The sequence below is a fragment of the Myotis lucifugus genome, unplaced genomic scaffold (assembly GCF_000147115.1).
Source record: "Myotis lucifugus unplaced genomic scaffold, Myoluc2.0 scaffold_793, whole genome shotgun sequence".
Taxonomy (NCBI): Eukaryota; Metazoa; Chordata; class Mammalia; order Chiroptera; family Vespertilionidae; genus Myotis; species Myotis lucifugus.
Genome location: NW_005871841.1, coordinates 275,191 through 287,943, shown reverse-complemented (window position 1 = coordinate 287,943; position 12,753 = coordinate 275,191). Strand labels below are relative to the sequence as shown.

Genomic DNA, 12,753 nt, shown 5'->3' with positions numbered 1-12,753 from the left:
GTAGGGAGGTTGGTGGGATGTCTGAAGTGTGCCACCCCATAGAGAAGTAGAAGCAGAGAGGGTGCCACCCAGTGTCCTTGTCTCTTTGTGCCTTTCTGGGGGGTGTCAGGGGCATCCCTCTGTACTGGGAGGTGCAGAGAAAGAGCCAGGTGAGGGCGCTGTGGGCGGTGAAGGGCCAGGTGAGTGGGGCAGACAAAGTGGAACTTGGGATCAGTGCTTGCCCTGCCCCTTTCAGGGGAGCCCCTGGGGACCTCAACTCTCACCCTGAACGTGGGCTGGGAGGGGAACAAAGCCTGGGCGTCCTCTCCTCGAACTCTGCTGGGCAGTGGGCAGTGGGGTGGCCGTGGGCAGGGGCTCTGCCTCTCTCACGGTGGGGCACACATGGAGGGCAGTGACATTTACATCCTCAACAGCAAGAGACCAGTTCACCACTGGCTCTGGGGGGTGGGGGGGGGGTGAGGGGGCGGGGAGAGGGGGGAAGGTGCAGTTGCGGGGGAGGGGGCGGTGGGAGCCAGGAGTGAGATGCCCTAGCTCCCTGCTGAAGTTTGATGAAATGGAGGTTTGCATTTTGCAGCTGGGTGACTGGCTGTGGCACCTGGGTACGTGGGCCTAGGGCTCCTGAGGTGCTGCAGGTGGAGGAATTCCTGGGGCGGGGCCTGGGTGCTCCCCATGGAGGGAAGTTCCCTGTGGGACCCAGGAGGCAGGGCGTGTAGAGAAGCCGAGCAGCTGCCTGAGACGTCTGTCACCCCTTCCTGTCTCCTAGCAACACGCCCCGCCCTCACCCTCCCACCCACAGAAGTGACACCTTCACCCACAGACACGGCCTCCCAGACAGGTCAGCCATCGGGGAGTGTGCACAGGGGTGTAGAGGGAGGGGCAGGTCCCCCCATTGAGAAGGCGCTCCAGCCTCCTAGGGCCTGGCCCAGTCATGTCCACCTCTCAGTGACCTCTGCCCTCTGCTTCCAGGTCCCGCCTCCCGGGATTACACGGTGGAGAACAGCATCCGCCTGGGCCTGGCGGGCGTGGTGTTGCTGATCCTGGTGGCGATTCTGGTGGAAGCTGGGCTCAGCCAGTGCAGGACCCCACAGTGTCCACAGGCATAAACACAAGGGAGCCCCCCAGCGAGAGGGGACCCCAGGGCTGCAGCAGAGACCTCACTGAGGGCCACCCTGGAGCCCAAAGACCCAGAGCCGCCCCCGCTGTTGTTCAAGGACAAGAGAACCCAGGCCCACGTGGGTTAGGATGCTCAGCCTCAACCTTCATCTTCCCAGGACCATTGAGAGGACTCAGCTTGATTGACAGGCAGACAGACAGGGCAGTGCCCCAGGGGAAACAAAGGCAGGTGGAAGGGAGGCAGGGCAGACACGGCCACGTGAGCCAGCCTGACCACGGAAGCCAACTGCGCAGAGTAACAGGATGATTTAGACTCAGAGGGGAGACACATGAGACTAGGAAGGGGCTGCAACAAGAAGGTGAGCTGAGGCATAGGAACCAGGAAGGTTCAGGTCTGCTCCTGGGCAAGAACAATTGAGAGAATCCATCAGGTGGCCACAGGGGGAGATAGAGAGCAGGTTTGTAGCAAATATGTACCCCTAGACCACAGGCTTCAGTGGCCACCATGACTGATCCTCTTTCCACGTGGGAGTCTGCATCTGCTTGCAATAAAGTTTCCACACTTTTGCTTCAATCTTGTGGTCCAAGATTTCATTCTTCAGGTGTGTGAGATACAATATGGGGGGGAAACAAACCTCAGCTTGCTGTTTCTGTTATCACCATGATCCCCTGCCCAGCCCACCAGGACTTCTAAGATATGGGAGGGAACCCAACTCCACTCCACCATGTAGGTGGGTCTCCTCACATGGGCTGAAGAGAACAGGACTGACCCCGGATGCTGTGGACCGACTTCCTAGGGCTTGAGCTGCAGCAGCAGCTCCCCTGGTCTCCAGCCGCCAGCCCTCCCTGCAGATTTTGCACTTGCCAGACTCCTGAATTGTGTGAGCCAATCCTGTCACATACATCTCTCTGTATATACACGCCTGTTGGTCCTGTGTCTGAGACAGACCTTCATGGTACCAGGGTCTTTCCCTGAGTCTAGAAGGGTTCAGGAATCTGGAGAAGGGCTGCAAATAAATTAATAAAGAGATTAGACATGAAATATAAATTTGGAAGGCATTTTGGGGAGCCTGAGTAGACCTAGCTTCAGCAACCAAGTTCTCTGAATCTCTGGACCCTAGCTTTTTATTAACACAAATTTCTCTACAGCAAAGCAGATATACATATCAAAGGTAAGGTTTGGTATGCAGTAGGCATTGTCAGGTTGGGGAAGCTGCCTTCAGCTGTTCAGCTGTTCGGCCAGCAGCAGGTAATGACATGTAGATTTTCAGGTTTGGGGAAATGCTTTCAGGTATTTTAGCAGCAGGTAATATGATTCAGCCCCTCCAGTGCCCAGCCCAGCTCTGTGCTCTCCCAGGAATATAGAAGCCCATCAACCTTTTGATGAACTTCTTGCATTTATGATCTGCTGAATTTGCCCCCAGCACATAGATACAATGTGCACACCCCCTTCAGGGTGGAGGGTCCTGCTGGGGTCCCTGGCCAGTCTGGGTGAGGGTCTGATGGCTGTTTGCAGGGTGGCCATAGCCCCCAGCCACCCAAGCTCCCAGTGGACGCTGGCTGGAAGCAGGTGTCTGGGATTTATTTATCTTCTATAATTGAAATTTTGTTGCCTTTTGCAGAGGCCACAGCCAGCCAGGGCAGGCGGGAAGCTTGGCTTCCTCCATCGACAGGACAACGAAGCCTCCTGCTTACTCCAGCTCCGTGGCTTCCGGCCGCCATCTTGGTTGGGTTAATTTGCATATAGTTGCTCTGATTGGCTGGTGGTCGTGGCTTGGGCGTAGCGAAGGTATGGTCAATTAACATCTTTGTCTTGTATTAGTGTAGATGTATCTGACAATGTGTATATCTATCTATGCACGCAGCATGGGTTTATGTAACTAAGTATCTTTGTAACTATCTCTATATCCATGTGTGCATGTATGTATTTATCTATGTAAATCTCAATTTGTGTATCTGTGTAACAACTTATACATCTATGTATCTCACTATCCAGTTATCTAGGATCTATCTATCTATATCTATATCTATATCTATATCTATATCTATATCTATATCTATATCTATATCTATATTTATCTATCACTGGTGAATTAACACCATGTAGGTTTCATCTCGTCAGAGGTTGAGCCTGGTTAGGACATATATCGCTAGAAATTGGTGTGTGAACAAATTAGAAATTTAATTTTTCATAGAGTTTCACCAAGGCCTCTCTGGACCCAAAAAGGGGAAACTAGGTTTGGGGCTAGGAGCACCCGCCTCCCTTCATGAGAAACCACGGAAATGAGGCGCATGACTCGGCCCTTGTGAGCCAGTCCTGCACTTACTGACCTTCGGGACCCTGTCCTCCGTCACCCAGACAGACTCACCTCCTCCAGGTGGACAAGGACAGAGAAGACTGGGAGAGGCTGGCCATGAGCCCCCGGCCCTCCACCCTCCTGGGCCTCGGTGAGTCCTGGATGGAGGGACCGCATTCCAGGGACCGAGCGGGTGGGAGCTGAGGGAGGTGTCGCCATCACTGCTCCGTCTGACTCCAGCCCAGGAGACTCATGGTCCCTCTTGAGGGCCTGGCCCCACAGCTCTGGCCTTGACCTAAGTTTAACCATGGGAGGGACCGTCCTAGAAGCAGGTGCCTGGGCGTGGGGACAGGTTCTGAATGAGGACCTGATAGGAAGGGAGAGCAGGGTTTGTCTGGAAACGCAGAGCAGGAAGCAGGATTGTGCTCAGAGGGAATGCCGAGGAGGGAGCCTGGGATATTCTCGGGGCTGAGCCTGCTGCCTCCAGGAAGGCCTCCTGATTGCAGACCAAGGAGGACCGGGTTCTGGGTGTTGTTCTCACCAGACCTTCCCTTGCAGTGCTCTGCCTGGGCCAGACGATCCACATGCAGGATGGTGAGTCCGCCTTTTTAAATTGAGTTTTTCATGCAAGTTTCACTTTCAGGCAAAATATTAATTTTTCTTAGAGTCCTCTCCATGTGTTTTTTCAGCTGGAATGAGCCCCCAGCCTCTCTCTTTGTCTGGATCTGTCTGTTATCATGCCCTGTGGCTAAGTTACCTTCAGAAACCAGCCTTTCTTTCGCTTTCACAAACACCATGTTCTGTCTCTACCATGAACACCTCCCAGGCTGAGGGCTCCTGTGCTGGGCTTGGCTCATTCCCACCTGACCCTCTGGTCTCAGCTCAGGGCCTCCCCCCTCTGCCTCTCATGAGAGGTGAGCTCTGCCCCCCTTGCCCTGAACCTCTCACACTCACCCTGAGCCTCCCACACTCACCCTGAGCCTCCTACACTCAGCCCTGAGCCTCCCACACTCAGCCCTGGGCGAGTATCACAGTGCATGGCTGTGGTTTTCACACTCCCCCCTCACCCTCTGCTCCCTCTACCCTTCCCCCAAGAAGGCAAGGACCCTCCTGTGTTTCTCCTATTTGTGGAGCCAATGGCACAAGGAGGCGTCTGTAAAGGGAGAGATAGGAGCTAAGCTGTGGCTGAAGGAATGAGGGGACAACTGACCAAGGGAATGAGTTCTGGGGCTCGGCCAGCTCCGCCTCTATGGGGATTGGGTAACTTGGATGCCTTCTTCCTCTTTCAGGGTTAGAGCCCTCTCCTCCCCTGCCCAGCCCAGTTTAGACACTTGGGGTTTCAGGAGACTCAATCACAAGGAAGAGGAAATGGGCTGAGAGGGTGGCGGGAAATGCAGAGGGAACCTGAGTGAGTGCTGCTCAGAGGACGTGCTAGGAGCAGGGGGACCTCACTCACTGGGGTTCTGTGAGCAGGTCTCAGCTGGTTTCCCCCTCCCCCCACTGCCACTATCCTTTCCATGGGGCCTTAGAGGCCGCTATGGACCCCACAATGTCCCCCAGCTGCCCGCAGATCCAGCCAGGTCATTCCCACCCTCTCCCACTCCAGCTTCCCGGTCCCTTGAGGGACCTGCTCATCCTCACCCTCTGCCTCCCTCCCAGCCCTGTCTTTCCCCCTGGAGAGCAGCCGTGGAGAGGGGGATGTCCCTGGAACCCAGGCTGCTCTGACTCCTCCCGTGTCCCCCTGAGAAAAGCCCATGATGTCTCCAGAACTTGTGTCACGTGAAGAAGTCATTGGAGTGATGAGAACTGAGTCCCTGGAGGGGGTAGATGGGTGGTCTCTTGGGGAAGGGATGGTGCACATGGTCTAGAATTGGGCTGTGGTGAGGGTTGCACAGCTCTGTGAGTTTGCTAAGAGCCACTGAGCTGCATGCTTAAAACCTGGGAGGTGTGAGGTGTTGAGATTTCCTCATCATGGAGCCTGAGATCCTGCTCTGCTTGCTTCCAGAGGCCCTGCCCAAACCCTCCCTCAGGGTCCAGCCAGGCCCTGTGGTCCCCCGGGGACGGCCTGTGACCTTCTTGTGCCAGGGCCCAGCTTGGGCTGAGTTCTACCACCTGGAGAAGGAAGGAAGACGCGTCTTTCTTTATCACAAAGGTGTGTCTCAAGATGGTTTGCCTGTGACAGAGGCCAGATTCCACATCCCCGTGGTGAGTGATGTGACTGCAGGGAGTTACCGCTGCCTCTATGAACAGGTGGATGAGAGGCCATCTCAGCCCAGTGAGCCCCTGGAGCTGAAGGTGACAGAGGAAGACGTCTCCACTCTGACCGCAGGTGGGTCCTAGGGCCCTGCACCCTGTCCCAGTCCTGTCTCTGTCCTCGGGCTCCCAGCCCTCCTGCTCACCCCTAGCCTTGGGGCTCCCCTCCCTCAGCACACATGACCCTCAGCCTTCACCCTTAGCTCGGGGCCCTGGACTCTGGTCTCATCTGGACACCATGGTGGCCTGGACCCTGAGCCCCACATCAGAGGGGACACAGAGCTTTCCTGCTGGGCTGGGTGGGGCCTGAGCTTCCAGCCACCAGGTGGGGACAGACCCCTTCAAGGGGCCCGAATCCTTCCCCTCAGGATGGTGGTTGCCCTGACCTTTCAAACCCTGGCCAGGCTCTGTGGGCCCAGGCAATGTTTCCCCATGAGGTCCACCCTCCATGAGCAAGACCCGTGCTCCATAGGTTCCTTGACCAAGGGTGGAGCAGTGCTTTGGGCAATTTTTGGAGGAGGCTGCCCCTGGTCTGGTGTGGTCAGACACTGAGATGAACTGGTATCAGGTCCAGCAAGGACATGGAAAGGAAGGGAGGGAGGGAGGGAGGGAGGGAGGGAGGGACAATCCTTCCTTGAAAGCTGAGTGTCTTCTCTCTCCTCTCCTTATCCTGCTGTGACTCAGAAATCCCATGGGTGGGAGCACATGCCCCGTGGTAACCCCCATCCACCAGTCCTGGGGGTGTCCACCTTGTTGATCCTGACCCTGTGACCCTCCCTGCCCTGGGGGACTGTGGGTGGCACAGTGGCCGGGTGAGGTGAGCTCAGAGTCCAGGCCCTGTGACCCTGTGGCCAGGTCAGGGGGCTCCCACCCTGTGTGTCCATGGGCCAGGACCTGCTGCCCTGTGCTAATGTAGGGAGGGTGGTGGGACGTTCTGAGGGGTGGCCAGCCCCACAGACAAGTGGAAGCAGAGAGTGTTCCAACCAGGGTACCCCGTCTCCCTGTGCCCTTTCTGGGGGGTGTCCGAGCATTCTCTCTACTGAGAGGTACAGAGAAAGAGGCCAAGTGAGGGCGCTGTGGGAGCGGAAGGACCAGGTGAGTGGGGCAGACAGAGAGGAAGTTGGGCTCAGAGCTTACCCCACCCCATTCACAGGAGCCCCTGGAGACCTCTGCTCCCCCTTCCAGAGCCTGGGCTCGGGGGGTGGGGTTGGGGGCGGGGGGACCTCTACCTGGGGTGTCCCCTCCGCGGGCTCACCTGGGCAGTGGGCTTCGGCCTCATAGGTCAAAATCTGACTGGGTTGTGTCCACTTATCAGTGACTCCTGCCCTCTGCTTCCAGGCCACACCTCCCGGGATTACACAGTGGAGAACAGCTTCCGCATGTGCCTGGCGGGCGTGGTCTTGCTGATCCTGGTGGTGATTCTGGTGTAAGCTGGGCTCAGTCAGCGCAGGTCCCCACAGGGACCACAGGAATATACACAAGGGAACCCCCCAGTGAGAGGGGACCCCAGGACCCCAGCACGGAGCACCCAGCCTTGCCTCCCCCCACCCCCAGGCACCCAGCTGGGAGCTCCCAGAGTCGCCCCCGCTATTGTTCAAGGACAAGAGAACCCAGGCCCACGTGGGTTAGGATGCTTGGCCTCAACCCCTCATCTTCCCAGGACCTTTGAGAGGAGTCATCTTGATTGACAGGCAGACAGAAAGGGCAGTGCCCCAGGGGAAACAAAGGCAGGCGGAAGGGAGGCAGGGCAGACACGGCCACGTGAGCCAGCCTAACCACAGAAGCCAACCGCGCAGAAATAACAGGATGATTTTAGACTCGGAGGGGAGACACATGAAACTAGGAAGGGGCTGCAACATGAAGGTGAGCTGAGGCATAGGAACCAGGAAGGTTCAGTTGTGCTTCTGGGCAAGAACAATTGAGAGAATCCATCAGGTGGCCACAGGGGGAGATAGAGAGCAGGTTTCTAGCAAATATACACCCCTAGACCACAGGCTTCATTGGCCACCATGACTGAGCCTCTTCCCATGTGGGAGTCTGAATCTGCTTGCAATAAAGTTTCTATGCTTTTTCTTCAATCATGTGGTGCAAGATTTCATTGTTCAGAGTCATTAGATACAATCTGGGGCGGGGGGGGGGGGGGAATCTCAGCTCGCTGTTCCGTGTATCACCATGATCCCCAGCCGAGCCACTCAGGGCCGCTAAGACATAGGAGGGAAGCAAACTGCCCTCCATCAGGTGGTTGGGCCTCCTCACATGGGCTGAAGACAACAGGACTGACCCCGGATTCTGCTGGGAAAACTTCCTGGGGCTTGAGCTGCAACAGCAGCTCTCCTGGTCTCCAGCCACCAGCCCTCTCTGCAGATTTTGCACTTGCCAGACTCCTGGATTGTGTGAGCCAATCCTGCCACAGACATCTCTCTGTATATACATGTCCTCTTGGTCCTGTGTCTGTGACAGACCAGCATGCATACAGTGGGTACACCATTTCTTTGGAGGTTTGGAGGGTCACGAAAATAATTTGGAACAAGGTAGAAGCAACGGTTGCGCAAGATGGTGAATGTATGAAATCGCACTGAATAGTATACATTTCCCCCTTCTGCTGATCTTGTCTGTATTGTTGACACTATTAGAGAAGTTCCCCATCCTCTGCTCCCCTTCCTTTGCCCTTCTGATGCCCCAGCTCTGCCTGGGGCCTGCCTGGGGCGGCAGCCTTCACAGCCATCCCTGGGCTGGGAGCTGAGGAGTCTCAGGCCTTTCCCTCCAGGTCCTGACTCTCCTCTGTCTCCTCCTCCTGGGGGGCCCCTCCCCTGGGAGGTCACAAGGATGCACCTCAGTGTTGTGTGGGGGGGTACGGGACCACCTTCCCTAGGACAGTGTCTGTGTTCTGTGCCCTAAATGGATGCACGAAGGCCTGTCAGCATCTGGAAGGGAATCCAATCACCAGCCAAGACCCTTCTGTGCATACTCAACCTTCCCAGATGCCCCGCCCACCAACTTGACTCTTTCTTTGGTGCATTTACTTCTATGGACTCAAGGGCTTTCAGTTTAGAAATAGCCAGAGGCAGCTGGGAGGCGGGGGAGTGTGCAGATGGCAGCCCAGGGTTACAGGGCCCAGAGGGGCCTAGAGACATGGGTATAGAGTCTGAGCTGGATGCTGCCTGCTGTGCAGAGCATGAGGTGGGGGGCAGGCTGAGTCCTTCCAGTGTCTCCCTCTGCTCTGTGCTCTCCCTGGAATAACATGGAGGTGTCAGACGAGTTTTATGGTTTTCCATTTGTAGGTGAGAAACTGAAGCATTTGCACGAGGAAATGTGTGTTTGGGGTCAGTCAGCCTGTGAGGACCAGATGACCAGCCAAGAAGTTTCCATGTTGTATTGTCTATCCACGTTTCTATGTATCTACCATTGTATTTATCTATCTATGTAATTTGTATTTATCTATGTATCCATCTATATATGTAACTATCTATCTATCTATGTATCTATGAATCCATCTATGTAACTAACTATCAATTCAACTCTATGTGTCTAAGCGTCTATATATCTATGTATGTTAGTATCTGTCTATGTATCGATGTCTCTAAGTGTCTATGTGACTATCTCGATATCCATCAATGCCTCTATGTATCTAGCTATGTCAATATCCCTTTGTGTCTCTGTGTTGCTATATATCTATGTGTCTGAGTATCTATGTGTCATCCATCCATCCTTCTGTCGTCTGTGTCTGTCAATGATGAATTACTTCTACGTGGCTTTCATCTGGGCATGGCCTCACCCTGGTTAGGAAACATCTCACCAGCTATGCCTCTCAGAAACCACGCCCTCTCAGGTTCTCCAAATTGGGGAACGTGGGTCTGGGAGCCGCCACACTCCCTTCCTGACAGACCACGGAAATGAGCCCCTGACCTGGCCCCAGCACACTTCCTGACTGGCTGAGCCCTGGGTTGCCTCACCGGGCACAAGGGCAGAGAACGGTTGAGAGGCTGGCGCTCATGTACCCCCATCTCACCTCCCTCCTGGGCCTGGGTGAGTCAGAATGCAGGGGGGAGGGCCACAGGGCAGAGGGGCAGGACTGAGGAGGCACCCAGGCCCCACCGCCCTTTGGGAGCCCACTCAGCCTGCTGGCCCTGCTTCCTTTGTGTCACCTGGGCCCCAGCTCCAGTGGAGGGACCTGGCTGTTCTAGACACTGGGAAGGGAACAGGTCAGACACAAGCACGGCCAGAGGGGGCTCTGGTGGGGAGGCCTCCTGGGAACCTGTCTGGAACCTGCTGTAGGGAAGGGGAGCTTCCCCATGGGACCCATGCTGATGAGGGGGGGTTGGAGGCGGTGGTAGATGCAGTCCTTGACCCTGTTTAAGGACATCAGCCTGGCGGTGGGCACCTGTCTCACTGGGGCTTCCCTTGCAGGGCTCTGCCTGGGCCAGGTGATCCACACGCAGGAGGGTGAGTCACTCCTGCTCCACCCCTCATCCCCACCCCCACCCCAAGGGCGTCCTGTGGATTCCTGGGGGTATGCAACCCCAAGTGGCACCAGCAAAAGTGCCTCTTAAGACTCCTGACAGCTGCCCACACCCCCTGGACATCAGCACTGATTTCCTGATGCCTGAGATCCAGGAAATGCAAAACTGGACCCTGATTCTCACCCCCTCTCACCTGACCCCCCCTCCCCTGCCTCCTGTGTCCTCAGAGACGGGCCTCAGTCCAGGACTGGATGCCACAGTCATCCTGACGCCCTCCCCTCCCCCTTCCCGTGTTACTGCAATCTACACCCTGTGGTGTCACCCATGTCCTCCCATGTCCTCATGTGAACCCCTGTCCCAGCCAGGTTCTCACTTACAGGGCAGCTCCTGGGCCCTCCAGGGGCCTCCCCCCGCCTGCTCCACCCTGTCTCCTCCTGCGGGTGAATTTAGAAAAATCCAATCTGATGCCTGGACTTCCCACCTGAAACCCTTCCCTGGCTGAATTGAGGTCGCATCAGATCCCTTATCACTGTGTGTCCTGTGGCCGTGCCTCCCTCAGCCACATCCTGCCTGCTCTGTATGCCTCCCTTATCTTCAGATGCATTGGTTTTCTATCCCCTTCACACGCACGCTGAGCTCAACCCACACTCAGGACCACCTCCCCCATCCACATCCTGGTCTCCCCTGACCCCTCAGCTGACCTGCTTCCTGCGTCTCCCTCACATCTCAGCTCATAGAGGCTGGGGTCTCCTCAGCATGCTCTCTCCTCACACCTGTGGGCGCGCATCCCAGGTCTGTCTGGCATCTAGTCCTTTCTCTTCCCCCCACATTACCCCCCAACATCGCTGCACATGACAGACAACATCTCAGCCACTATTCGGTCTCACTCACAGAGATGCCGGCTCTGTGGGGTTGTGCCAGACACAGCATGCGCCCCTCCCCAGAGGGACCCCAGGGAGGCAGCTCCCTCATTCTGCTCCACAGCTGGAGGGCTTGGGCACCAGCTCTAATGGGACCTCCTCACACAAGATGGCTGCCAGGCTCTGGCCATGGCATGTGCCTGCAGCCTGGACGACAAAGACGGGCAGACGTAGGAAAGGGGCTGCGGGTGTAATTGCCAGCCTTTGAGCTGCCCTTTCTCTTGGCCAGGCTCTGTGGGGCCCAGGCAATGTGTCCCCTAGAATCCACCCTCCATGGGCAAGTGCCGTGGTCCATGGGGCCATGACCAGGGCGGGACGGTGCTTTGGGGCATTTTTGGATGAGGCTGCCCCTGGCCTGCTGTGGTCAGACTCTGAGATGAACTGGAGTCAGGTCCAGCAAGGACATGGAGAGGGAGGGAGGGATCACCTGGGGAGGGGGACCTGAGGAAGGGAAGAAAGGAGGGAGGAAAAATTCTTCTCTCCTCTCTCTTTATCCTGGGGTGACTCAGACATCCCATGGGTGGGAGCACAAGCCCTGAGGGGGCCCCCAACATGAGGCCTGGGGGTGTCCACCAGTTGATCCTGACCCTGTGACCCTCACTGTCTTAGGAGGCTGTGGAGCCAGTGGCACAAGGAGGCGTCTGTAAAGGGAGGGATGGGAGCTAAGCTGTGGCTGAAGGAAGGAGGGAATGAGTGCTGGGGCTCAGCCAGCTCTGCCTCTATCGGGTTTGGGTAACTTGGATGCCTTCTTCCTGTTTCAGTACCAGAACCCTCTCTCCCCTGCCCAGCCCAGTTTAGACACTTGGGGTTTCAGGAGACTCAATAAAAAGGAAGTGGAAATGGGCTGAGAGGAAGGTGGGATATACAGAGGGAACCTGAGTGAGTGCTGCTCAGAGGATGTGCCCAGGAGTTAGGGGTTCTCACCCACTCAGGTTCTGTGCACAAGTCTGGGCTAGTACTGCACCCCCAAACCCATTAGACTTCCATGGAGCCCTGCAGCCCCCATTGGTCCCCACAATCTCCCTCTGCTGCCTTCAGACCGAGCCAGGTCATACCCACCATCTCCCACTCTAGCGTCCCTTCCCCATGAATCACCTCCTCATCCTCACCCTCTGCCTCCCTCCCAGCCCTGTCTGTCCCCCTAGAGATTGGCCATGGGGAGGGGGACCTGCCCAGGGCCCCAGGCTGCTCTGACTCCTCCCATGTCCCCCTGAGAAAAGCCATGATGTCACCAGCACTTGTGTCACCTGGGGAAGTCACTGGAGGGATGAGAACTCAATCCCCTGGAGGGGGTAGAGCGGTGGTCTCTTGAGGAAGGGATGGTGCAAATGGTCTAGATTTGCCTGTGGTGGTGGTTGCACAACTCTGCAAGTTTGTTAAGAATCATTGACATACACACTTAAAACAAGGGAGGTGTGGGGTGTGAGGTGTGGCAATTTCCTCATGATGGAGCCTGAGGTCCTGCTCTGCTTCCTCCCAGGGTTCCTGCCCAAGCCCTCCCTCAGGGCCGAGCCTGGCCCTCTGCTCCCCCGGGGACAGCCTGTGACCTTCCTGTGCAGTTCCCTAGTGTGGGCTCAGTCATTTCACCTGGAGAAGGATGGAAGACCTGTACTCCCTGATCAGATAAGTGAGCCTCAAGAAGGTTCGCAGAGGACAGAGGCCAGATTCCACATTTCCGCGGTGAGTGAAGACACTGCCGGGAATTATACC

General features: G+C 56.4%; 1 protein-coding gene across 3 annotated transcripts; it reads left to right on the top strand.

The window, feature by feature from the left end:
• The first annotated feature begins 3,427 nt into the window (after positions 1 to 3,427).
• On the top strand, positions 3,428 to 7,741 carry LOC102419895 (leukocyte-associated immunoglobulin-like receptor 1). 3 transcript variants are annotated; one of them, XM_023747102.1, is made up of 4 exons: positions 3,428 to 3,561; positions 3,969 to 4,004; positions 5,563 to 5,739; positions 7,002 to 7,741. In XM_023747102.1, the coding sequence occupies exons 1-4, from the start codon at positions 3,528 to 3,530 to the stop codon at positions 7,091 to 7,093; spliced, it is 339 nt and encodes a 112-aa protein (XP_023602870.1). In that variant the 5' UTR covers positions 3,428 to 3,527; the 3' UTR covers positions 7,094 to 7,741. The 3 variants fall into 3 exon arrangements, with proteins under 3 accessions (XP_023602870.1, XP_014303777.1, XP_023602869.1); XM_014448291.2 differs by having other exon boundaries at positions 5,416 to 5,739; XM_023747101.1 differs by lacking the exon at positions 3,969 to 4,004 and having other exon boundaries at positions 3,443 to 3,561; positions 5,416 to 5,739.
• The last annotated feature ends 5,012 nt before the right edge of the window (positions 7,742 to 12,753 follow it).